The 25,228-nt window shown below is 59.5% G+C and overlaps 1 protein-coding gene across 1 annotated transcript in view; it reads right to left on the bottom strand.

Annotated features, from left to right (window-relative positions):
• Positions 1-5,462: 5,462 nt before the first annotated feature.
• Positions 5,463-25,228, bottom strand: part of SRRM3 (serine/arginine repetitive matrix 3) — a 34,058-nt gene continuing 14,292 nt past the window's right edge. The window contains 14 exon segments of the mRNA XM_068524564.1: positions 5,463-6,934; positions 8,084-8,116; positions 8,118-8,163; positions 8,549-8,686; positions 8,767-8,991; positions 9,504-9,874; positions 19,438-19,615; positions 19,964-20,068; positions 20,642-20,692; positions 22,553-22,588; positions 22,716-22,778; positions 23,234-23,263; positions 23,753-23,833; positions 23,934-24,062. Of these exon segments, the coding sequence (XP_068380665.1) occupies positions 6,377-6,934; positions 8,084-8,116; positions 8,118-8,163; positions 8,549-8,686; positions 8,767-8,991; positions 9,504-9,874; positions 19,438-19,615; positions 19,964-20,068; positions 20,642-20,692; positions 22,553-22,588; positions 22,716-22,778; positions 23,234-23,263; positions 23,753-23,833; positions 23,934-24,062 (2,044 nt within the window). The 3' untranslated portion in view covers positions 5,463-6,376.

Below are 25,228 nucleotides of genomic sequence, written 5' to 3'. Positions count from 1 at the left end.
GGAGTCCCTTACTTCCTCTGCTTCCAAGACCCACTCTGTTTGCTGCGCCTCCCCTGGGGCTGGGCTGAGGCTGTACTCCTGCCAGTTCCACGCAGGATTTGCCCTGCCCCGCCCAGGACACCTGAGGGGCTGAAAGCCAGACTCCAGTCCAGTCGCCTCAATGAGCTGAGGTAGGGCTTCCCTGGCGGCGCAGTGGTTAAGAATCCACCTGCCAATGCAGGGGACACGGGTTTGATCCCTGGTCCTGGAAGATCCCACGTGCCATGGAACAACAAAGCCCGTGCGCCACAACTACTGAGCCTGCGCTCTAGAGCCCGCGAGCCACGACCACTGAGCCCACAAGCCACAGCTACTGAGCCCACGTGCTGCAACTACTGAAGACTGCGCGCCTAGAGCCCATGCTCCGCAGCAAGAGAAGCCACCGCAGTGAGAAGCCCGCGCACCACAAGGAAGGGTAGCCCCCACTCGCCGCAACTGGAGAACGCCCGTGCACAGCAACAAAGACCCAACGCAGCCAAAAATAAATAAATTAATTAATTTTAAAAAAAAATGAGCTGGGGTAGCAACAAGTCTCATGCCCTCTCTGAGCCTCGATTTCCTCTTCAGGAGAGAGCACTCCTAGATGTCTTTCTTTCTTACCCACCTGCTCCCCATCGGGAAGGAGCTGGGGTTGGGCCACAAATCTGAGGTCACCTCTGGAAAGGCATCTAAGCACCTGGAGCTCTCATGGGCCAAGGAGAGGAGGCAGACAGGATGCCTGCCCTCTGCCCCGCCCCTCTTGCTGGATCACGTCAGGAGCCCAGTCTCCATGGGGAGCTACTCGCCGCCCCCCCCAAGGGTCTCAGCTTCAGGAAGCCCCAGGCCTTCACTCCCTGGCACTCCCAACCCCACCTATCCCCAGCTCTTAAAGTCAGGGTGAGGTCAGGAGCCAGGGAGGGCCCTCATCCGTCCCTGCCTGCCCACCTTGGCCCAGACTGGAGCCCAAGTGCCCCACCCTAGCGGGAGCTGTCAGACATAATCATAGGTGCCTTCAAGTGTGACCCAGCCATGCTCTGGGTGGGGGCTGCCTGCCTGGCCGTCAGCACCTTGTAGACAGAAGCTACCTTCAGAGCTCCCTTCATTTTGCCTGAAACCAAGGTGGGGAGGAGCCATCCCTGCTACCCCAGCTGGGGGAAGTTGTGCAACCCAGGGCTCCACCCCCAGCACCCAGCCCATGGAGGTGGAGGCAGAAGAACTGAGAATTCACATCCATCTTTTTTTTTTTTTTTTTTTTGACCACACCTGGGGGCTCGTGGGATCTTAGTTCCCCAAGCAGGGATTGAACCCCGGGCCCTCTGCAGTGAAAGTGTGGCCAAATCTGGCTCCCTGTGCACCGATGCTGGATAAAAATACGGAGACAGAGAAATGGAAGATAAGAAATAGAGAGGCTTTTTATTTTCTTTGCCAGGCAAAGGGAAGACACAGTAGGCTAACGCCTCAAGAACTGGGCCCCCTCCTTGGGGAACTGGAGAAGATTTTATATGTGGGGCTCGCAGTCCGGGGTATATGATAAGGATCAAAAGTAGTGGAGGCCTTGCATTTCTTTTCTTCTGCAAATTCATCGCCAAAGCTGGCATCAGGTGGCTCAGCAACCGGGTCTGATGTCCCTGAAGTTATGGGCCCATGACCTTTCTGAAATGAAGAGTGCTACAGGGGAGTGTAGGGGGAGAAGAAATGCCAGTTGCAAAGGGTAATTTGTATGGAGTCAGAGAGTAATAATCATCTTTGTGAAGGACAAGTCTAGCTACAAGGGTTTGTTAGTAGTAACAACTAAAGAATAACCAAGATTGCTTAACACTTTCAGGTCTGTTTATGTTGTTTCCCCAGCCTGTTCATTGTTTCCTTATTTTCCTGTTTATCAGAAAAGTCTCATTTCTATTTTTGCTACAACAAAAGTGTGGAGTCCTAACCACTGGACTGCCAGGGAATTCCCCACATCCATCTTCAATGGGTCACTTCTCGAGGGACTCTCAGATCAGAGCTGCCAATCACAAGGGAGGGGACCTGGGTAGCTCTGGGTGGTAGTAAGAGGGGGTAGGGGTGGAGGAGAAACTGGGTTTTGGGGTCAGACAGGCTGGGCTTGAACCTGCTGCCGTTCACGGGCCTGGTGACCTCTCTGAGCTGGCACATCCCCATCTGCAAGACATAGCTAATAACACACCCAGCTTGCAGGGCTGCGGTGAATCTATAACACGATAACTCCCGTGAAGTGCCTGGTGCTCAGAAGTGTTCATTGTTATTAAGGAAAGAGGGCCTTTAATTTTGGATATTGAGACTTAGATTAATGAGAATTACCTGGTTGTATGTGCTTTATAGCACGTTCAAGTATCTTATCAGAGTCCCATTCTGGAGATGAGAAAACTGAGAGTCACAACTGCCCCAAGGTCACAAAGCTGGTGAAGGATGGAGGGATTGGAACCCAGGCCTCCTGCCTGTCTATCCGGCAGGGGGGACTTCCCAGGCAGTCCAGGGAGGGCCGTGGGCTGTGGCTTGCAGGCCCAGGGTGAGGTGTGCAGCCCAGGGTTAGCTGTCGGACAGGGAGGGTTGGGCCAGCCTCTCTGGGTTCACTTCCAGCCCTGACCAGGCACCCTTCCTCTAGGGTACTGAGCTCCCAGGGGTAGTTTTTCTGGGATTAAGAGGACAACTCCACCCGCAGGGATTTCCCAGAAGCCAAGGGGTTGGGGAGCAGGGGGACACTGCAGGGATTCCTTAATCAGAGGGGCCCGTCCCCCCATCCCTAGCCCCAGAGTCTGGGATACTCTGCCGCAGCTCCGAGACCAGCCTCCCAGCTTCCTGGCCTGGCCCTGCGCCTGAGCACTTGGCCACACTAGCCACTCCCTTGGCAGGCTTTTGCCAACTCCAGCTGCCACAGCCCTTCCCTCCCTGGCCCAGCCTCAGAAATTGCGAGCGTTCAGGCAGCTGCCCGAGCTCCCGGGAGAGGCCTGACAGCTGATGAAGTGCCTGCCGCTGGGCCTGCTGGGAACTAAGAATGTGGGCAGCTGTAATTAGGGCGCATGGGGGTCGGGGGGCTCTGGGTCTTTCTGGAAGTGTCTAGACACTGCCCCTCCAGGAGTCCATTTCCAAAAGCCCATCTCCTAGGCCTTCGGCTTCTGGCTGGCCTTGGGGTCACCTCGCCTCCATCACTGCTGAAGAGGTGCCAAGGAGGGGCCAGGTGGGAGGGCTGGGGACCCATCCTCCTACCCCTCCCACCCTGCTGTCCAGTAGAAAGAATCTATCTAGCTTGGGAGTCTGGGGACGTATATGTCTCTAACTCTGTGACCTTGGCCAACAGCCGGCCTCCGTGACTCATTTTCTTCATCTGTGCGATGAGACCATCGAACTGGATGTTCTCGAAGGCTCCTTCCAGCACTGGTGAATCAACAGTTTCTCCTCCACTCTCTACTCTCCCCCATCCTCCCACGACCCCCCACCCCACCCCAGGGATGTGTATATGGTGAGTCGACGCAGAGGATGAGGGGGGACGTGGAGACGGGGCATCCCCTGTGGTGGCCGTGGAGGTGGGAGGCCCTGTGGCTGGAGCACTCCGGTGCTGGGTGTCCTGAAAGCTTTTCTCAGGTGGAGGGGGGCTTGGCAAAGGAAGGGCAGGTGCCTGGTGATAAGGCCGGTTTGCTGAATATGCCCTCGGCTGAGAGAGGCGGGGGTGGGAGGGTCGGGGGAGTAGGCCAGGGGGCTTCCAAGAGCGCCTCAGAAAGGCAGGGGAGGGGGGTAGTCAGCTGGGACCCCCAAATTGGGCATGTGCATTTGTGACTTGCTACCCTGGGTCTGGGGCTGTAGGAAACGGATTAAGAAAAAGGGGCGAATTTGCCAGGACACGGCAAAGCCTTGTCCAGCCTCCTGGCTGCTGTGTGTGCGGGGAGGGGAAGGATGGAGGGGTCCCTGAGGCCCCAAGTGCAGCGAGAGAGGTGAGGAGAGGACGTCCTACACCCCAAATGCCACATCTTGCTAAGGTTCCCCCATCCCTGCCCCCGTCTCCCCCTCCTTGTTACCCGACATAGAATTGGAATTTCCTGTTTTCCTGCCTGCCTTCCAGTGTTTTTCCCTTTTCCCAAGGTAAGAGCAGAAGAGTTCAGTCTGAACCCTCCGTCTGCGGGAGGGACAGGGGCCTGGTTCCCTCCCTGTCCTTCTCAGCGGAACAGGCGCCAAGTAGCCGGGGAGGTGCTGAGGAAAAGAGCTTCGGGCTTCCAGGCTGCCGTGGATCCTCCCCCAGGGATCTCTCGTCTCTGTCCAGGCCTGTTTTGTATCCCTTCTGGCGTGCCGCCAACCAGCAGTTTTTCTTTCTCTCTCTCTCTCTGTCGCCCTCTAGGGTCTTCCTGCTGCCACCATGCCTTTGGTCTCCACCCTCCCCCCACGGTTGCTGGAACCCCTCACGCCATAGTTGCCTCGTTCACTCCTTCACTCATTCAAAAAACATCTCAAGGGTGCCTGTTTGGGGAATGCAGAGATAAGAAGGGATGGCCTGGGCTCCAGAAGCTCACAGATTTAGGGAGAGAGAGACCCGCCAACAAATAACTGGATCAAGAGCTTGATACCCTAAAGGCAGGAACAGACCTAGGGCTGGAGGAATCCAGAGGCGGGAGTGGCCACTGCAGCTGGGGATCGGGCAAGGCTCCTAGGAGTAGGAGGCAGCTGAGCTGCGCCTGGAACCACGAGCTCTCGGGAACCTGTGGAGGTGGAGAGGGGCCAAGGGGGGCCCGGGAGGAGGGTCCGCTGGAGTCAAGGACAGTGATGGGAGCGGAGGTTGGAGGGTGGCGGCAGGAGAGGATGGCAATTCCAGGTGGAGCCATTCGCCATTCGGAAGCCCTTCCAAGTGCTACAAGCTGGTGGACATGGTCACGGGATCCTCATGGTGGGGCGTTCTGTTTCCTTAATTCAATACTGTGTCCTCAGAGCCAGGAACTGGGCATGGCACATAGTAGGTGTTGAGTAAGCATGTATGGAAAGAGGGAGGGAATGGTCAGATTTGAATTTTAGTTATGGTGGGATGGACTGGAGGGGGCCAGACCCAAGCAGGCCAGCTGGTGAGCAGGTGGGCCTAGGAGGGGTTGTGGTTAGAGGCCAGGAGCGGGGGTGGGGCAGAAAAGGAAGTGGCACTGCCTGGTCACCTGGCTGCAGCCTGGCTGTGGGGTGCAGATGAGGAAGGCGGTCCGGCTGGGCAGTGAGGGAATGGAAGGGGGGAAGGGGAAGGGGCAGCTTTGGGCTCGTGTGAGACAGGCTGAACTTTCATGCCCACCTTGGGGTATGTTTCATGCCCCCATCCCCTCCAAGAGGTGGCATCTCCAGAGCAGGGCCAAGTTTGCTTTCCCTATAGCCCCAAACCCTACCTGAGGCCCAGATGAGGACCCTTTGCCTTCCCCACACTCCCCAGGTACCCAAATCCACAGAGGCCTGGTCTCACCACCTGCCATCCGGGCACCAAGTGTTTTATTAGAGTCCAATTTTTATCCGCACCGCGGAGAAGGAGGGGGAAACAGAGGGGGGGAACCCGGACCAGACCCCAGACCCCTCCCCCCACCGGAGCCCAGGGCATCTGCCCTGTTGGGCCGAGGAAGACTTCGTGAGATCCCTGAGGGCCCCGGGAGGAGGGGGCTGGGAGCAGCAGCAGAGGGCTGGGGGCCACTGCTTCCCCATCCATGCCCCAGGCCAAGGCCCTCAGTCTAGATTCTACCCTTTCTTCGAAGGGGTGTAGCACCCCTCTCTGGAAGAGGAGGAGGAAGTGCTCCCTTTGGCTCCCTGCTCCCTTGGGCAGCCCCAAAGGGCACGTCATCCTAGGCCTGCTGCCATCCGGCCCAGGTCCCAGCCACTGGGCACACCGGGACCCCGAGGCCTGCTCAGTCCGCCGACTGCATTGCTCTTCCCCTCCCAGGCTCCTCCTCCATCTACCGCTTCTCTTTTCCACCTCCTGACCCGAACCCCTTTTGATCTCAGGGTCAGATGCAGCTGTGGTCTGTATATCCCACCTCTTGTCATGCAAAAGGCCTGGCTGGCGTGGCCTTGGCCCAGGGCATGGGGCGAGGGCTGGAGGGGAGAGCCTGGCCTGGAGAGGTGCGACCAAGGGTGAGCTCCCTGGCCCCTCAGGCTGGGGCTTAGGGGCCCACCCAGTCAGGGCACTCTTGGGCCAGGGGAGGGGTCTGGGGAGGCTCTGGGGCCAGCCTCCAGCCCTCAGCCAGGGTCCTCCTGCAGCCGGCTCGAAGGAAGTGGTTCCTCAGCCTGGATGGTGGTGCACCAAGGGTTAGGCCATTCTTCCTCCTGTCTAACTTAGCTCCGGCTTGCTGTCCCATCTCCGTGTCCGCCCAGTGGTAGAGAGGAGCTGAGGGTCCTATGGAGTGGCAGGGGAGGCTCCCAGGTCTGGCACCGTCAAAGGTGTCCCTGGGTCCACTGAGCTGAGGTCCCCAGCCTGGTGAGCTGGCATCAAGCAGGAAGCGGGGCAAGGTGATCCCTGTGTTCGAAACGGCTCTTTGTTCCCTGGACGTGGTGGGTGAGCAGGAGGTGAGGGCGGGGGCCCTCCAGAAGCAGCAGAATCCAGCTCCTCTTTGTCTTCAGGGCCCCCGCCCTCAAGGTCTTCCCTGGACCCGGGACCTCTTTGCAGGCCCCCTGCAGCTCCTGGGTCCTGACCCCTCGCCTCTCCCTGTGCCAGGGGGCACGAAACTGGGTCGGCTGGGCTCAGAAGCCCCCGCTCTCTGAGCTGCTCCGGCTGTGGTAGCTGGGACTGGGGGTCCGGGAGGGGCTGCGAGTGCGGCTGCGGGTCCGACTGCGGCTGCTGTAGCTTCCATGGCTGTGGCCCGGGCTGGGGCTCCGGCTTGAGTAGTCGCTGCTCAGGCAGCTGGAGGAGGACGAGGGGCTGGGCCGGTAGTAGGGGATGGGACGTTTTCGGGCACTGCCGGGAGGGAAGAGCTGATTACAGGCCATCCAAGGCCCTGAGCTCTGCCAGTCCTGGGCCCTCACTCAGGCCCTGAGCCCCTCCCCAGCAGTGGCCAGGGCTTCCCTGCCTCAGTTTCTCCTGAGCCTTGACCTTGGAATTCTCCCTGCCTCCACCCCTGCCCCAGCAAGACTGGACATGCAGTGGTCCAATTTTATGTTGATCACTTTGTTTTTCCTCATTGTCTGCAGGGAAAGGGGACCAAGTCTTTGCTTGACTGGAGTAGGTGCTCAATAAAAATCTGTTGAATAAATGCAACTTTTAAGTGTAGACAACTCACATCAGCCAAGCTAAGCAGTGGCTTCTATGCATGGGAGGGTTTGTGAATATGGCCCACTCCTGCTTCTTTGTTCCCCACAGGATGGAGGATTTTGGTTCTCAGGTCACTCAGAGGGAACAAGAGGAGCCCCCTGGCCACTGCTGCCCATGCCCAAGGCCCTGGCCCAGGCCTGCCGGCCCCCACTCCTTACTCAGCTACCTCCCGCTGGCCCGGAGTTAGTTTGAAGCCAGGGAGACTGTGACCCAGAGAAAAGAAAAGAGAGTTAAGGGGGCGACAATGCCCCATTGCGTGGGGTTAATTCTGAGGAAGAAAACAGGTGTATGTTAGTGGGAGGAGGAGGAGGCAGCCTGGGAGGGGGCTGAAGGGGGTGCCAGGTGGAAGGTGTGGAGGCTGTCTTAGAACCCCCTGCTTACGGGGGTATCTGGGGGGGGGAGTGTCCCAAGCCTGGCAGCCTGGCCTCTAGCTCTGATGTGAGAACTGAGGCCTGGAGAAGCACGCTGATCTCCCGTGGCTGCCCAGCAAGGCCAGGGCAGAGCTGGGCTCAGAATTTTGCCTGTGGCCCTCTACCCCATGTCGGGGATCTAGGGCTGCAGGGTGATTTCCACAAATGCAGACCATCATCTCACCTGGAGACCCAGGCCCAGACCCTCCAGTCCCGGCAGACTGTGTGGGCAGAGTGGGAGGGACCGGTTCCCCTCACAGCTGCCCCAGAGACCAGACTGCCGGTGCCCCCTCCTCCAAATCCCCCAGGGGGCTGGGAAGTGAGCAGAGAGCTTAGTGAGAAAAGGAGAGGCAGACAGACAGCCGGACAGAGCCAGTCAGCTCACATGGGCATCTCCCCTGCAGCCTGTGGAGAGGGGGTCCACCCGGCCCCCAGGCTGGCCACAGGCCACTCAGCAGGCTGGACCTTGAGATGAAGGAGAAAAGGACACATCATTGCCAGGAGATGAATGTGGGGAGGGAAGGAGGAGGGAGGGGCTCCGAGAGGGATGGCTGGAATCTTCCAGAGCTGAACTCCTTGCCTGCTGCTGTACCCAGACCCCAGAACCGGGCCCCTCCCCTCCATGGCCCTCAGGACGCTTCCCTTCTGGAGGCCTCCCTCCCCGAAGTGAGCCTGCACCTCTGTCTCTCGGGTCCCAACCCCTCCCCAGCACCTCAGTCCTAGCCTGAGCGCCCTCTTCCCTCTCCCAACCCTCACCTTCTCTCCTTCGGCGCCCTCCCCTCCCCGCACCAGGTGCGCTAGGTCGAGGACCCCCCAAGGTCCCCGCGGCCCGGCCCCGGCCCCTCCTTACCTGGTGATGCGCCGCGGTTCCATGAAGCTGGGCGAGTCCCGGCGCCGCTTGCGGATGGGCGAGTAGCTGCGGGAGCGGCGACGGGCGCGGGCGGCCTCGGCCTCGGCGTGCCTCGCGCGGCCCTCGCCGTCCTTGTCCCTGCGGGGCCCGGCCCGAGATGAGCGACGCGGCCCGGCAGCCCCGGCCGGTCCCGCCGCCACCCCTGGGCCCGCACTTACCGGCCCAGGGTTTTCTTGGGCGACGGCGAGCGGCTGGGGCTGTGGGCCCTCTTCTCCGCGGAGCGCGAGCGGGATTTGGAGGGCGAGCGGCTGGAGCTCCACGAGCGAGGGTGCGGGCCCGGGCTGCGCGACGAGCTCTTCCCCTCCGGGCCGCCGTGCCTGCCGTGCGCGCCCGGGGACGGGGAGGTGCTGGCGGGCCGGGCGCGCGGGGGCCGCTCCTTGGCCCTGGAGGAGGGGCACGGCGACAGGGGGGGCTCAGCTGGGAGACAGTGGGCCCCGGGCAGGGGAGGAGCGGGGGGTGGGGGGCCCGGTGACAGGGAAGGGCTCACTTAGGGAGAGAGTGGGCGCCCCGGGGGGGAAAGGACTCAGGAGGGGAAGGGGTTCTATGGGGTTAGTGCGGAGGAGGAGGTTGTTGTGTTGGGGGTCGGGGAAAAGTTCCCGGAGGAGGGAAGGGGGCCCTGGTGGGGGGGAGAGGAATCGGTGAGGAAGACGCTGTTCCGTGCTGTCGAGGGAGAGTGATCATGGTGGGGGGGGGCGAGTACGGGAGGAGGGCGCTCTGTTGTGGGAGGAGGATCTGGATCTTAGCGCGGGGGCGGGTGGACAGGTCCGCTGCGGGGAGAGGGGTCGGTGCTGGGGCGCTCAGTGCGCGGGGAGGGGTTATGACCGGGGAGTGGAGAGGGCTCGGGGGGGGCGGGGAGGGGAGCCCGGTGCGGGTCCCAGGGGCCGAGCCCGCTCACCGTTTCCCGTGCCCGCCGTGACCTCGCTCGGAGCCGGGCTCGGGCCCGGGGCCGGGGTCGCCGCCGCCCGAGTCGCTGCTGGAGCGGGCCCTGCTGAGCGAGCGCGACGAGCCCCGGGGCGGCGCGGGCCGGGCGCGCCGGCGGCCCCTGCGGCGGGGCGCGGACGCCGAGGACCGCGAGCGCCGCCGCCTCCGCCGCCGCCGCCGCCGCCGCCGCCGCCGCCGCCTGGCCGCCCCGCCGGCCGCGCGGCCTCCTCTGCCCTGCGACGACGGCGCCGAGCGCGGGCTCGGGCTCTCCTTCCCACGCGCGGGCGGCGTGGCTACGCCGGCCTCCGCCTGGTCGCGGGCCCTGGGCGAGGGCGAGCTGGGCTTCTGACGGGGAGAGAGGCAGAGAGGGCACGTAGGGGGTGGAGAGGGGACGGAGAGGGCGACAGAGGCGGGCAGAGACGGAGAGACAGAGGAGACGGAGAATCCAGAGGGGGAGAGGCAGAGGCAGAGCCGAGAGGAAAGAAACGGGGAGAGGTTAGAGAAGCAGAGAGACAGAGCGGAGACAGGAAAGGAGGAGAGACAGAGAGAGAGGACAGATCCAGAGAAGGAGCGAGAGGCCGAGGGGGAGAGAGCGGGCGGGCGGGGTGGGGGGAGAGAAGGAGAGGGGGCTTTCACCGGGCCCAGGCCGGGGTCTGCCAGTCCCAGAGCATCGCACACACGGTTCCCCGCGCCTGCCCTGCCTCTGCCTCTCCTGAGTGTCCACCTTCTGGCCTCAACAGTGCAGCTCATGCAAGGTTCTCGGCATGCAAAACACAAGAGGGACGGAGCGGTGGGGGGGGTGGGCTGTCAGGGAGGGGGAATCCAGGACGGGCACGGGGGCTGGCATTGCCCCCCCCCCTCGACGGGACGGAGGATCCCGGCAGAGAGAAGAGAGAGGGCGGGCACCGGGAGGCCGGGCCAGGGCCAGCCCACCAGGCCAGGCCGCCCAGCGCTTGGGGGTGGGTGAGGGGATGGAGGGGGCACACGGCACACAGATGGGGGTGGGGGCGAGGCGGGACAACTGAACTCAAAACTGAACCGAAGAAAGGGAGGAAAAACGAAATAAAAAACAAAATCCACAAATGTCATTAGATACCGAAATCAAAAACAATGTCTGAACTCCTGGGGAACTGACATTTTTCTGTTAACATTTTTTCTTTCTTTGTTTTCCGGCCCTGCAGAGATCTGTGGAGCTGTCAGTAGCACCCGACTGTCTTTCTGTTTCTCTCTTTTCTTTTTCTTTCTTTTTCTTTTTTTTTTTTAAGTTCTGATTTTTTAAGTCCCTCTTGGTTAACGTCCACTTACCAATAAAGTGGCACTTCCTCCTTTAGTAGGTAAGATGTGTAAGAGAAGGGAAAAGTGTGGTAGCGTAAGTTCATCATTAGATTCACAAAAATGCAAGAGAGATAGAGAGAGAGAGAGAAAAACGCAACCACCCCATTCTAGGCCGAGAGGAGGCCATGCCACCTCTGGAGGAAGGATTAGCAGTGCCCGGCTCCTCGGGCCTGAGCAGGCACCTCTCGGGTGACCACTGGATAGAGATGTCGAATGTTTTTCCGAAAGTGGAGTCAGGACACAAGCATCGGGCTACAGAAAACCAGAAAGGGCACCTGGTACCGTCAAAAGGACCCTGGCTGGGAAGCAGGGGTCTGAGAGTCTGCCACAATCTCACTGAGTGACCCTGGCCAAGTCACTTCCCTAGTCTGGGCCTCAGTTTCCCCATCCACAAAATGAGACGGTCAGGGTCAGGCTTTGCTTCTGGATGTCCCTTCCAGAGCAAATATTCCAGGATTCCCTGACCACCCTCTCCATCCCCCTCCCTCCACAGAACTGACCCTTCCTCCTGTCCTTGGGCTTCCATCCAGTAACAGTTGACTGCACTTGTCTGTCTGTAAGTCTGTCCCCCATCCCTCCCCACCCCCCAATCACCAGCACCAACTTGACTTTGAGCACCTCCAGGGCCAATGTGGTGTTGGATTCAGCTTTGTAACCTCAGTTTTTATCACAGAACTTGGCATCTAGTAGGGCCTCAGTGCGGTTTGCTGAGGAAGGAAGAAATGCCCTTACAAGGGCCAGGGCCAAACCAGGGAGTCCTAGGAAAGGGGCAGGGTCTGGGTCAAGCTCTTTTGGCAGCCTTCTTGGAGGAGAGAGCAAAACCAGCTGCCACGCCTCAGGGCACCTTGCTGCCAGGGACTGGAAAGAGTGTGGCTTCCTTGGCATGGCCCTGGGTGCTTCCTGGAGGGGGTGGGGGTGTGGCGTTAAGACCTCTCTGTGCTAAGCCTGACTCCCTAGACGAAGAAGTCAGCTCCCTCCGCGGCAGGGCACAACTAGCTCTCGATTGGTGGCTGCAGGAGCCAATGAACACCAGCCATAGCAGGGAGAGCAGCTGTCCAGAGCCAAATGGGCCATGAAGACCTGGGAGAGCCTTCTGTTTAGGGCAGGGGCAGAGGGAGACACAGGCAGGCAGAATGGATATCACTGGGTACCGAGGTGCCCCTTGAGTCCTCTGACTTTCCTGATTACCAGCTCACCTCTGCTAGGAGAGATGGACGCTGGGCTGTTCCGCCATGGCCCCTCTGAAATGGCAATCCGTTCTCAGTAGACCAGGAGACACTTGTCCTCCCTAACACATAACCCCCTCCACCCCAGCAGGTGGCCAGTGCCTCACAGCGCCCAAGCCCCCAGAACTAGGTTCTGTCATCCAGCATCCTTTTCCCTCCAGAGGAGGCAAATGAGAAAGAAGTCTCCAGGATCCTAAGCACTGAGATCCAAGCCCCTGGGCCAGACTCCTTGTGCTGAGCCGGGTGCTTCCTGCCTAGCATGTCTTGAAGTGCAAGCTCTTCCCCACTTCCCTCTCACCTCCTTCAAGCCAAATGGCTGCTAGAGCCCCAGATGATAGTAATTGGCAAAGTGGACCACCCTGGGATTAGCTCTGATATGAGTTTGCTGTGAAACCTTAAGGAAGTGACCAACTCTGGGAAGCTCAGTTTCCCCACTGGTAAAGTGGGGGATAGCTGGGTCTCTGCTAGGTGGGCCTGTATAGGGGCTGAGAGGTTCGTTTCAGAGAACAACTCTTACTCATGGTCCCCTTACAGATGAATAGGGTCAGAGCAAGGCAGGAAGGCCTGGGGCCCCATGGGTATCTCCCAAGTGCCAGGATGGAGGAGGATGGGAGGATGGCTATACCGGGTAGGGTGGCAGATAGCACCTCCCTGGGGAGACTTCTAGAGCCAATCTCACCCTTATCCACACATCCCTCCAGAAGCCCTGGAGAAAGAGTCGCTGTGATCCTGCCAGAGGGTGAGCCTCTTCCCCAGCTTGGGTCTCATTCTTCCCAGGAATTGAGGGAGATCCAAGTCCAGACACCATGGAACTTCATGGACGGACAGGCCTGTGGTGGCCAGGGACCCCCAAACATCCCCAGAAGCCTGCTCTTTGTGACTCTTGTCCCTCTTGCCTCTTTCCCCTGGATAATGCCTATCACCCCCCTACCCTAGCAAGAGGTCACCACCTCCAGGAAGCCTCTCCTGATCCTCACCCTGAGTCGGGTGCTCTCTTCTATGATCCCACAGACCCTTGTTCCTTCCCTTAGTATGGACTGTGCCATATGGTTCCTTCCCTTAGTATGGACTGTGCCCTGTGCCAGGGCTGGGGCTACCGTGACCAGCAGGAGCTCCCCATCCATGGTTCAGCTCTTCCCTCTCATCGTTCTGAGTGATCTTCATCAGTCCTCCAGCCTGACAGGCGGGGGCTGTGAACCCAGGTCTGCCTGCCTCTCCCCTGGCATGGACACCAAGATGGGGCCTGGTACGGAGGAGTGCCAGCATGTGCTGGCCTAGTGTGTGCATGTATGAATGAATGAGTGAGTGAGTGAATGAAGGACCTCGCCTGCCTCTGAGCCCTGCTCCCAGGAGCCCCTCTGCTCCTTGGTACCACCTGCTACCTGACATCTTCTGCTTATGTAAGACATTTTTGAGGCGAAAGATAAGAGTAGCAAGGGACAGGGTGCTTGCCCAGTCCTGGTATACTTAAGGACAAGAACAAGTGAGCATCTGGAACAGCTACACCCTCTAACTTAGCACCTGAAAATCCTATTTTGGGGGCCCTGGTCACATCAGGTACTCCTTGAAGGTGAGGCCTCCACTCCCGCATCAGGCTGGGACGGAGTCTCCTCCCTCAGACCGGCAGCACTTTCTCCCTCCCTGAACAATTTCCTTGTCTGCCCTCCAGCACCACCCAGGGATGAGGGATACTCTGGTGGGTGAGCTCCCCAGGACCTGCCCCTGGGACCAGCATGGGGGGAGGAGAGCATGAATAGCCAGGCTTTCTCTTTTCAAAGCTGAGGATGGAGGCCCACTGAGGCCTCACGAGGGTTGGGGTGTCAAACTTCTGCAGCGGCTCCCAGGTGGGACAGAAAACAGTTTAAAGGGCAAGTATGGGGAGATGGGGTCCCTGAGGACCTACTCCTGCTGTGTACCCTCAGTGTGGCTGGATGAGCTCTGGGCTGGGAGTCACAAGTCTCAGGATCTAGGCCTGGTTCTCCATCAACATCTTGAGGGACCCTGGCCCCTACTGACTGTCCCTTCTGGATCATCTGCACTGAGGGACCCCATTTAGCCCACATTTGGAAGATGGAAGGATGCTGGGGGACTGAGGGAGCCCCTGACTGGGTTGGGTTGTGGTCCAGGCAGGGGGTGGGAGAGCTGAGTATCCCCTCCATCTCTCAAATTGCCCCCACAGAGACTTTGCTAAGTAGGTCATCTACATCCAGTAGCCGTTCCTGGCCAGCTCACGTCACCCCTGAAGTTCAACTACCATTACGCCCAAAAGATGGAGCGGTGGGGTTCAGTCCTGGTGCCAGCTGCTGCACCTGCCACCAGGGCAGGACCGTGGGAGCCCAGCAGGCCCTGGAGGGTGGGACAGAGCTCTTTCCTCAGGCCTGACCTCAGCCAGAACTTCTTCCAAGATCTGGAGGCCAAGAGGCCCAGCACAGGCCCTTCCACCATTGCTTATTGCCCAAGGTGACCCCGGGGACCGGCAGGCGTGAGGGTGAGGGGCTTAGCAGCTACTCCAGAAGACAGAAATCAAATTGGCTTCACCGCAGCATACAGTCCAGGAAGGGAACACAAACTCGGAATGCTAAACCACACAGAAATGCATTCGGACAACAAAATGAGAAAGAGAGGGCGTGAGGGAGGCTTGGGGGATGGGGGCGGGGATGGAGAGGAAGAAGAAGGAGAAGGGGAAGGTGGGAAAGGGGGGAAGAATGAACCAGAAAAGTTGTCAGGAAAAGTCAAGAAAACTAAACGACAAACCAGGAAACACAGCTTTGTAGCTCATTTGGAGAAAATGCAAGTTACAAATGAGTAGTCATTAAAATAAAGAAAGAAAAAGGGAGGGGGAGAAAACCAACCAGAGCGAGATTGAGAGATTGAGAGAGAAAGAAAACCACATTCAAACCAAGCAGAGTGGCGGGGCTTATCTGGAGATGGGAGCGGCGCACAGCGGAGCCGGGATACCTACCTTCTCAGTGGTCAGGGACGGGAATGCAATAATAAAAAAGAAAAGAAGGTCTCCGCATTGGGAATGCAGAATCGGGGGAAGACAGTGTCTCTAAGCTGCGCTCCCCCTCTGAATCAGCACAGGGCAGCCATGCGGCTTTCGGCCTAGTCCCCGGGATGGGAGGGGGCTCCTGCCCAGCCATTTCTGTTTGCTTCTTTTTTTTTTTTTAAACCCACAGGCTCCAAGAGCCAACCTTTCCTTAACCTTCAAACAACAGAAAACCTCCAGAGGGCATGCAGGAAGCAGCTGATGGAAACAGAACCACAGCATGGGTGAAGGAGGGGCTGGCAGCAGGGGGAGAGAGGCCCAAGTCAGGGGAGAGAGATGGCCAGGAAGAGACAGAGAGACATGGGGAGAGAGACAGACAGACGACAGAGAAACAGAGGCAGAAGGAAACAAAGAGAGAGGCAGGAAGCCAGAGGGGAAGGTGGACCCAGACAGAAGAGAGGAAAGCTGTTTAAACAAGGGCAATCAGAGTGGACAGATGGGGTGAAAGGGAATCATGCATTTAAAAGGGAAGGCAACCACAGATTGAATTTGGAGGATTGGCTCAGCCTCAAGTCAACTCCCCTTTCCCCCTGGCTTCAGCATCATTTTAGCAAAATTTATCCCTCCTGTCTTCTGGCTTCATCCTGGAAGAAACGCCAAGATGTCCCTTCCTGTCCTGACTGCCCCACCGCAGCCGTGGTCACTGCTCTTTCCTGGGGGTCGAGAGGGGGGAGGCTGGGATGAGGCAGGTCAGGGAGAGTCACAGGCACCTCTTCTTGGGGTCATTCTAGGCTCCCCATTAAGTGATGAGATTTGAGCCCAAGGCAGCTGCCAGAGATAGCCCGGGGGCCTTGCTCGGGAACCTCGTCTGCCATCCTCACCAAACCATGAGGCTTCCTTCAACACTTCGGATGCTAGGGGCAGGTGCAGCCAAGCAGGTGCAAACCCTGCACAGCCTTTCTGGCCTATGTGCTGGGAGGGCAAAGCTAGCACCAGTCTGTGTTCTTGTGGGTGGGGGGAGGCAGGTGAGACAGGATGGAAGGGCTTGTTCCGTGAGGTCATCTTACTCTTCCGTCCCACGTTGTGTGACTTTGAGCCACTCCCTTTCCTCTCTGTGCCTCACTATTTATTTCCCTACATGTGTGTGAACTGTGAGGGCGCAGAGCTCCCTGGGTCTCTGAGGCAGCAATTGTGTAGAATCGGGAGAGTTGGGAGCATGCCCTTGACATCTGGCGGGGTCATCAGGGGGAACCTAGGAGCTGAGACAACCAGCAGCCACCTCCCACGTCCTCCTCCCCTTGCTCAGGGCTCCTGGAGTGTGTTTTCTATTGACAACCCTCCCACATCTTGGGATCTACCTCTAAAAAGCTTGTGTGACCTTGAGCTTGTCACTTGACCTCTCTGAGCCACAGACAGCAGTAAGCAGCAGAACCCAGAAATCCCTCTGGGGCTCGGCCCTGGCCTGGGATGGGACATCTAAGAGATGTGTTGGGAGCTAGCACCCCGCTGGCCTCAGTCTCAAGCCCAGGATGGACTTTTTCTCTTGCCCGGGAGTATCTGGCTTTGAAGCCCTCACCTGAGTTAAACTCTATCAGGTGCCTTCAGCTCCCTCCTTTGGGGCCTCCCAAGGATCCGAGGCCTGGCAGGAAGGGGCCGAGCAGCCATCTTATTCTAGATGGAACTGAGGAAGTTCAGGGCTCTGGGAAGCAACCTGGGTGACCTGGGACAAGTCTCTCCCCTTCCCTGGGTCTCCCAGCTTCTCTCCAAGGTTCCTCATAGACTGAGACACAGAATCACCATCTGCACCACTTTTGTTAATTTAAAAGCTGAAGCAGTCCCAGCTCATGCCCCGGTGTTGAGGAGAGGGCTGGCTGCTGCCGAAGATTTGGCAGGAGCTATTGGTGTGGGAGTCGTGTTTTTAAAGTTATCTTCCCTTTTAAATTCTGATTACAAAGGAAAAAAAATATAGAGAGACATGTATATGACTAATGTTCACTTGAGATTCAAAAACCATCTCTGCATTAGGAGGAGAAGTTCCCACAGTAACACGCACAAAAGCAAAATTCTAGAACAACATAGAAGATAGAAAAAACAAAAAACAGAGAGATACTTTGCATTTCTGTACGTTACAAAAGGGAATAAAAAAAGAAAAGAAAGAAAAAAAAAGGGAATACAAACAGAAACAAAATAACAGGAAAAGTTACATAAACTTCCCCACCCTCTTCCCTTCCGGCTAAACAAGAAATGGAATCACAATATTACCACGTTTCAAATGGGAGGCTAAAAAAAACAAACAAAAACATAGACGGGGTTAAAAAACGGTGAGCTTTTTCTTTTCCCGTTTGTTTCTCTCTCTCTTTTTCTTTTTTTAATGGTAGCGTCCAAGAATACCACCCCACCCTCCAGTACTTTTTCCCAAAGACATTTTTGGTTAATGGCCAAGTCTGTGACCCCAGCCCCTATCTCACCTCCCTGGAATGAGAACTAGTCTCATTTTGCTCCTCAGAAAGGATCTGCAGGCCAAGAGGGGATCAGGTGCGGGTGAGAGGCCTGGGATGTTCTGAAGTCCCAGACCTCTAAGGGCCCAAAGGGTAGGGAGAGGATTTGGGGAGCATGCTTTGTGAGAAGAGTAACAAAGTGCTGTCTTCTAGAAAACTCCCAGGGCGATGCCCAATTTGGTCCCATTTTTTGGGAGGGAGACAAGATGGCTGCCGAGGCTTCCTCCCCGAGGCCGGAAGCTAGGCCGCCTTCCCTGGCTGCTCTCGCCTGCGGTTTAATTAGACGCTATGCCATTTTGTCTGCGCAGGCCCTGGGCAGAGGCGGGGTTGCGGGGGGAGGGCCCTGATGGAGAGAACCTGCATTTCTGTGCCTCTCAGAGGATGTGGAGTTCCCACGAGAAGGTGTTTGGGGCATTGTGCTCTTCCCGCTCTGTGCCCATGGGGTTGGGGTTGGGGACGATGTCTTCTAGGTTTGCCCAGATTGGGCATCATCTCTGTGGCCTGTGGCACCAGTCCCTGTCCGGGCCGCCCTCAGCTACCTCTGTGAGCCCTCTCCCACTCCCAAGACAGGGCCAGGGGTATGGGAGGGATCCTCCCCATGTGGCCCAACGAGGTCCCTTGGAGCTCAGGTGCCTGGCGCGCTGTCCAGGTCGGGCAGTCTCAAGACAGGTAATGTCGTTAAACAAAAATTGATCTTGAGACTCAGAGCTTTTTGTCAGCTGCCCTTGACTTTCCTCCCTGAGGCCTTGAGAGTTAGGGTGTTTGAGAAAAGAAAGGGAGTGAAAGGAAACAGCCAGAAATCAAAATGAAACTGACCAACACGTACATGTTTGCTGCTGAGACCTGAGGTCTGGGGAGGGGCAGACTCCCCCCTTTCTGCTGAGGCTCCTGGGGCAGCCTGGAGGTCTGGGGGGGACCTGCAGGCCTGCTCACCCCCATTCCCCTGTGCCCATCCAGTGCCCCTGCCAGCACTGCAGTCCCCTCTCCCTGAGGGGACTCTACCCTGGACTCTAAGACTGACAGACAAAACGGGATGTGGGCCTCCCCCGCCTCCCACCCTGGCCCAGCTCATCTACCTGGGAAAGGCTCTGCCAGCTCCTACCTTCACCACACCTGCCTGTGGCTCTCCAGGAGTTTGTTCGCCTCCTGGGGCGGGGGTGGGGTGGGGACAGTATCTCTGAGGCAGCAGTGAGTGCGCTGGGAGATGCCTTAGGAAGGATGGGCCATGGGAAGTGGAGCCCACGGGTTTGAGACACCTGTCCAAGTGTGGGCAGTGCCCGGGAAAGGACAGATTTTCCTTGGAGCAGGGACTTTAGAAATGCAGCTCTGTGGCAGCAAGGGGACTGAGATGGGGGAGGGATCTGGGAGGGGGAGAGGGGCTATGAGGGGCTTGAGGGAGGGCGGGCTTTCCAGGGGGGTAAAGGACTTTGTGGGGAGAGGGAGGCTCAGGGCCCAAGTGATGCCCCGGGGAGGTCCTGACTCTTGAATCCTGTTCCCGATTGCGACCCCTACCAATGTCCATGCTCCCTCCCACCCCAATATGCCTGGGGGAAGGGAGGCGGGAGGCCTTGTTTCCTTTCCAGCTCTTTACCCAACTGGCTGAGCGCCCCTGTGGTCAACCTTCTCTGGCCTTCAGTTTGCCAAGGTCAAGGGTGCAGGCCCCCCTCACCCTGACACCAGCATTCCTGGGCGCTCGGGTGCGGGGAGGGCGCCTGGGATGGGGGAGCGGCCGGCCCCGCCCCCGTGACGCACTCACTGGCCCCTGCCCCGCGGCGACCCGGCCCGACCCAGCTCCGCTCCGACCCAGCTCGGCGCAGCACGCGCGGCGCGGGAACCCTCTGCAAAGCCAAGCGTACGTACATCGAGCGAGCTGTGCGCCGAGCCGGGGCGGCCCCCGTGAGCTCCGCTCCGCTGCCTGCTGCCGCCGTTCTGCTGGGGTGACCCCCATCCGCTGCCGCCGGACGGGGAAGGAGACCGGCTCCCGCTGGACCGCTGGCTGCCCGTCTTCCGCCCGTCGTCTCGGTGCTTGGGACTCAGCCTACATGGGGGGAGCCGGCTTGGGACGCCCCGTGTGCAAGCGGCCGGTGCCAGGCTCGAAAGGCAGCCCTACCCCCACCCCCGTCCCCTCACTGCGCCGGGAAACCCTGGCATGGAGAGAGCAAGGCCCCAGCCCGCACACTGCCTCGGTTTCCATTCAGGGCCTGGGGCGCCCTTGGGCGCGGGCAGCACCTCAGCCCTGGTAAATTTCTACCCGCTGCTGGGCTGCTGTCTGTCAGCCCCGCTCCCCAGCCCTGGGGATGGGGGAGTGTTTAAACTGCAGGTCCCCTCCCTCCAGCGGAAAGGGAGCTCAACCACACCTGAGCGCTCCCAGTGGCCCGCGGCCTACCTGCTGGGTGATCTGGAATCACTGTAATGGGAGGACAGTGAGGGACTGTGGGGGCTGCCGCTGCTGTGGCGATGGGACCTCCGGCCTGGGGACTCTGCATGTGGCCTGGGAAAGAAATCAGGCTGTACTCGAGTTCTGCCCCACCTCCCCAGGGGGGAACCCTGTGAAGGCCTGATGGAAGCCTCTGCTGACCTCCCTGCCCCCCGCTGCTGCCCCCATAGTCTCCCCCCCAGCCCCCCACAACAGTCTCTTACAAAAATAGCCTCATACAAAAATAACACAAACCCTGCGAGCTAGTCCATGTGGTCATTTGTCAGAATTAGGAAAAAGGCATCCTTTTCTGTAGACAGTCCCGGCCCCCCAAGACCTCACTCGCCCCTCAGTTGGTGTTCTTGTGACTGGGATGGGGGGGGATGCAGGGGAGTCACAAGGACTGAACTTGAAAGGACCCTGGCCTGGGAGGCCACAGGTCTGGGTTCCACTTCCAGCTCTGCCACCGACTCATGGGGGCTCTTGGCTTCCTCTCTGGGTCTGAATTTTTCCTTCTGGGCAGCGGGGACAACATGAGCTATCTTCAAGGGCCTGATTCTGTGATTGTAGAAGGCCAGGTTTTCTGTGCGGTGTGGGGTAGGGAGGGGAGCGGGCTGAGGGGGCTGGAGAGGGGTGGAGGGTACTCACCTCTTCCTTTCTTTGTTCTTTTCTTTTCTTTTGCTCTTGGGGCTTTGAGATCTACAGAAAGCAGAGGCTACCGTGACAGCACAGCCTGAGCCCTGAGCTGGCCGGGGGAGGGCGGGGCCTTCGAGCTCTGGAGCTGGCTGTGTCCAGGTGTGGATCTGAGATGTGTTCCTCTCTCGTACCGAGACTCCCTGGCTGGCGTGGGCTTGCCCACCCCACCCCACTGCTTTTGTCCCTTTTACTGTGCCAAGCCTTATTGCCTCCTTCTCCTGTAAGTCCTGGCCTGGATCACCTCCTGCCTGGGCCCCAACTGCTGTTCCCTCTGGCAGTGCCATAGGAGATGTGGCTATGGCCCCAGAAGGAGGGGTGACCTGCCCTTTCCTTCTGGCATTGGTCTTGGGATAGGCCCCTCTGATGAGTTGCCATGGTGGGGGTGGCCCCTCCACACCTCATTTGCGTCCCCCGTGCCCCAGGTTCCCTCAGATGGGGCTCTCTAGGGTAGGGTCCAGGCCTCCTGCCTCTCTGTCCCCTCAGACTGTGGCCCAGCCTCGGGCCAGCTCACCAGGGGTTTAGGAAAGAAATGCTTTCCCTTGGACAGGATGATCTTCCTGCTTTGGGGTTACTCAAACCCCATCTCATCTCATCCAGCTCTCTGGCGCGAGCCCCACAGCCCAGCTCCTTCTGCCTTTGACAGATGGACTGAGAAGTTTCTGATCAGGCTTCTCAGGTCTCGCCCTGTAGGTCTCTCAGCCTCACCCCCTCTGATGCCACCAGATTCCTGCTCAGTCCCTCTAGTCCTGAACAGATGTCTCCTTCTGACCAAACAATGAGGTGATGCTAAGAAACGCCAGAATGTGTTTCACACAAGAGCAGAGCTGGGTGGGGGGCAGGCCCAGGAGTCCAGAGGTGTGGGTTCTAGAACTCGTGCTGCCTGCTTCGGGCCTCAGTCTCCCCCTCTGGAGCTGGTCTGGCCCTAGCTCACCTCTAGGTCTTTCCCAGGACCGATGGGAGCGGGACAGAGGATCTGTGCAAGCGGTTGGTGACCACTGGGGGGCGGTAGGGGCCCACACTGACCCTGAAGGACCGGAGCGGGGGCACAAGGGGGAGAGACGGGAAATTGGAGGGACAGGAGGAGGTGTTTGTTTAGGCTCCTCCCCCACCTTGCAAGTGGCCGTGGGCAAATTCTCACTGCGGGAATGGGACCGGGGACTCTGCCCCTCCCCAGGGCTGCTGGGAGGGGCTCTGGCTCCAGCGCCAACAGTGGGGATGTGACTGCCCCACATCGTCCTTTCCTCCATGCCGAGTTTTCCACTCCTTTCCACACCCCTACCTCTGCCCGGTTCCGGCCTTACACCTCCTCTCCCCTCTGCAATCCATCCTGAGCAAGCCACTGTCCTGCTCGGAGCCCCCTGCTGGCTCCCAGCCCCACCTGAGTGGAGGCTTCATAGCCTGGCAGCCAGGCTTGTTGGGGGCTGATACCTGCCCCGAAACTCCACCTGTAGGCATAGCCCGCTCACTCCGTCTCCTATCCACGGAGCCTTCCTAGCTCAACGTCCTTCTGCCTGTCATGCCCTTTCCCTGCAAGCTTGGGGTCCTGATGCTTCTGCCTTCCCGACTGGCACCTCCACGGCTGCACCCCTTGCACACTGGACCAGTATACTGTGTTGTCTGGAAATTCTTGGGGCCCCCAAGGCAAGGCTGACTCATGGGGCAGGCAAGGGTTGCAGTTGGCCTTCCTCCACCCCCCACCCTCCAGTCCCCTGTCTGGCTCTGGGGAGGAGTCCCTGGAGTGGGAAGATGGAGCAGGACGGGACCCTGGCAACACCCCTCCCATCATGGCTTCCTTGGTCCCTGCAGGGGGGCACTGGCCTCTGTCCACATCCTCCTGTCCCGCCTCCAAAGGGCGCCACTCACCTGTGCCGTCTCTTCCTCCGGGACCCAGAATCAGACCTGTAGGGCCATAAAAGTGTTCTCTTGAGCATGCCTGGGGTGGCCTGAGGACAGGATCTGCACAGCCTTGGTCATGGCAGGGGTGGGGCGGCGGAAGTGAGAGGAGGGCCCTGGGGAGGGAGGGTACCTGTCTCGGCGGTGTTTCTTCACATTCTTCTTCCTCTTGCGCAGGGGTGAGGAGCTCCCACAGCTGCGGACACAGTGGAGGTGGGGGTCTAGTGAACTGAGGCCCTGGGATGAGGGGCGGTGGAAATGGCTGGGGAACCCTGGGTGCCTGGGGCCTCAAAGCTGGAAAGGGGATTCCAGGGCTTGAAGCCAACTGCCATTGTACAGAATGAACCGAGGCCCTGAGGGTCCACAAGGTCCCTAAGGGTAGTTGATGGAGCTGCCTGTGTTGTCCCCTCGTCACCTTTCCAGCCTTCTGGGCATTGTGAGCGAGGACTGTTTCAAACCCAAAGGTTAGAGGCTCCAATGATGGAATTTCTGGCCTCTGTGGGGAAAAGCTGGCATGTTGGCTGTGTCCAGGGTCCAGGCCCTGAGGTGGCAGGTCTCCAGCCTCTGGGGGATGGCCTTGGACTCTCTCCCACCCACAGACATCCTCTCCAGGCCCAGCCCGTCCATCCCTGACCCGCCTTCATTACTGACCTGCACTCGGAGTCTAGTCTCCTCTTTTTGCTGAGGGCCGGGGGAGAAAGAAGGGGAGACAGACAATTGGGCGGTGTTAGCTGGGGCCCCAGACATTGGCCAGGGCCTCACTTAGCACAGGGGAGAAGGCACATAGAGACGGGGAGCCGCAGATGACACCAGCCAAACCCCTCCTCCCCTGGCCACTCAAGCTGGTGGTGGAGGCAGGAGCCCTGGGGAGGGCGCTGGGGGATGAAGAGCAGGTGGACCGAGGCGGGGGGCTAGGTCAGTGTGTCCAGTTCTGGGGCAGGTGAGTGCCAGTGGTGGGGGTGAGTACTCAGTGGGGGGAGGGGCCTGGTGAAGGGGAGGGGTTCTTGGGGGGGGGCAGCGCAGTGAAGGGGAGGGATTCAGTAAGGGCAGAGGGATTCAGCGAGGGGCGGGGCCCACAGTGAGGCGTTGGTGCCTTGCCAGCCGAGGGATGGGCACCTGGGGGCCCCACCGTTCTCCTCCCGTCCCCCGCTGGCCGGTGGCAGCTCTCACCGGCTTCTCCGGTGGCCGCCTTTCTTTTTCTTCTTCTTCTTGGGAGGGGGCGACGCCGAGCTGCTGGACCAGTGCTTGGTCCTGGGTGAGAAGGGGCGGGGGGTGGGGGTGGGGCAGAGGTGAGGGGGGAGGGGTGGCCCCATCTGCCCCCCGCCTCCCCCCCGCCGCGGCGGGCGCTGACCTGTACCCCCGGTGCCCCCGGTAGCAGGCGGCCGGGCAGCCGCAGTCCACCGGGCCGTCGTCCTCGTCGAAGGGCGCGTACTCCAGGCCCGGCTCGGTGCCCTCGATCAGCCGCGGGGTCTCCGCCACGCTGCCGGCGACAGGGACGCTCAGCACCCGCCACCGCGGCCCGGCCTTCCGGCGGCCCCTTTCTCCGCGCGGCGCACTGGGGCCTGGCCGGGCGGCAAGGTCGGAATGCGCCGGCACCCGGGTCTGGGGCCCCGACCTTTAGAGGGTCAGGCGGGGATCTGGGGAACCCGACCGGGAGCCTCCCTTACAGGGCCCCAGCCTCAACGATGCTATATTTTGTCCCCATCCTCAACGATGCCATATTTTGCAAAAGAGAAAGAAGAGTACGGAGCCCTGCCCCCTCACTTAGCCCTCCTCCTTCTAAGTTCTCACCCTCTGGGAGCCCCCTCCTCCTTAGTGAGGCCCCTCCCCTCGCCGAGGCCCCTCCCGACACTGATTCTTTGTCCCTCAGTCCCATTCAATGCGCCCCAGTCCCCCCCACTGAGCCCCCTCTTCCCTCGTTGAGCCCCTTTCACTGATCCCTGCAGCCTTAACCCCAGCGTCCTATTTCAGAGCCCCCGTCCCCTCCCCAGCTCCCCTTTTCCCTCACTGAGCCCCGCTTTCTCAGAGAGCCCCTTCCCCCGTCTTAGCTGCCCCCTCTCTGATATCTGTCCGTCCTTAATCCCGCGGTCCCTGAGCCCCCTCCCCTGCCGGAGTGCCTCCCTCCGGCCCCTGCTGCATCTCTGAAATATTCATAGCCTTTCCTCGCCCTCCTCTCTGCAGCCTCCGGAGGCCTGGCGGCTCTTCTCCCGCTGCCAGGCTGTCATCAATCACTGCCCGGTGGCAGTCGGCACAGGCCTCTGCACTCTGCCCGCCCCCCATGCTCCCCAGCCATCTTGCCGAGCTCTCCGCTTCGCTCAGCAGGGACCGCGTCATCTCGTCCCCGCTACCGGCTGAGGAGCCCCCAGCCATCTTCTGCCACAGATGTTTGCTCCCTGCGGGCACTTGGAAGAGTGGAGATTTTTCCTAAAGGCCGCTGGGCTTAAGGCAAGAGCAGGAACTTTGAAGCTGCAGATGTGCCCTCATTATGTGCTGTCCCTGAGTCACTGTGTGACCCAGTGCCTGTCACGCTCCCTCTCTGAGCCTCTTCTCCAAGAAGAGAATGCTAATTACGTCATAGCGTTGTTGGGACAGTTCACTGAGGTCCCAGATGCTGTGTGACTTTGTTTTTTATTGAACACGCCTGGA

The sequence above is a fragment of the Eschrichtius robustus genome, chromosome 16, assembly GCF_028021215.1.
Source record: "Eschrichtius robustus isolate mEscRob2 chromosome 16, mEscRob2.pri, whole genome shotgun sequence".
NCBI classification, from domain to species: domain Eukaryota; kingdom Metazoa; phylum Chordata; class Mammalia; order Artiodactyla; family Eschrichtiidae; genus Eschrichtius; species Eschrichtius robustus.
This window is presented reverse-complemented; position numbering and strand designations above follow the sequence as displayed.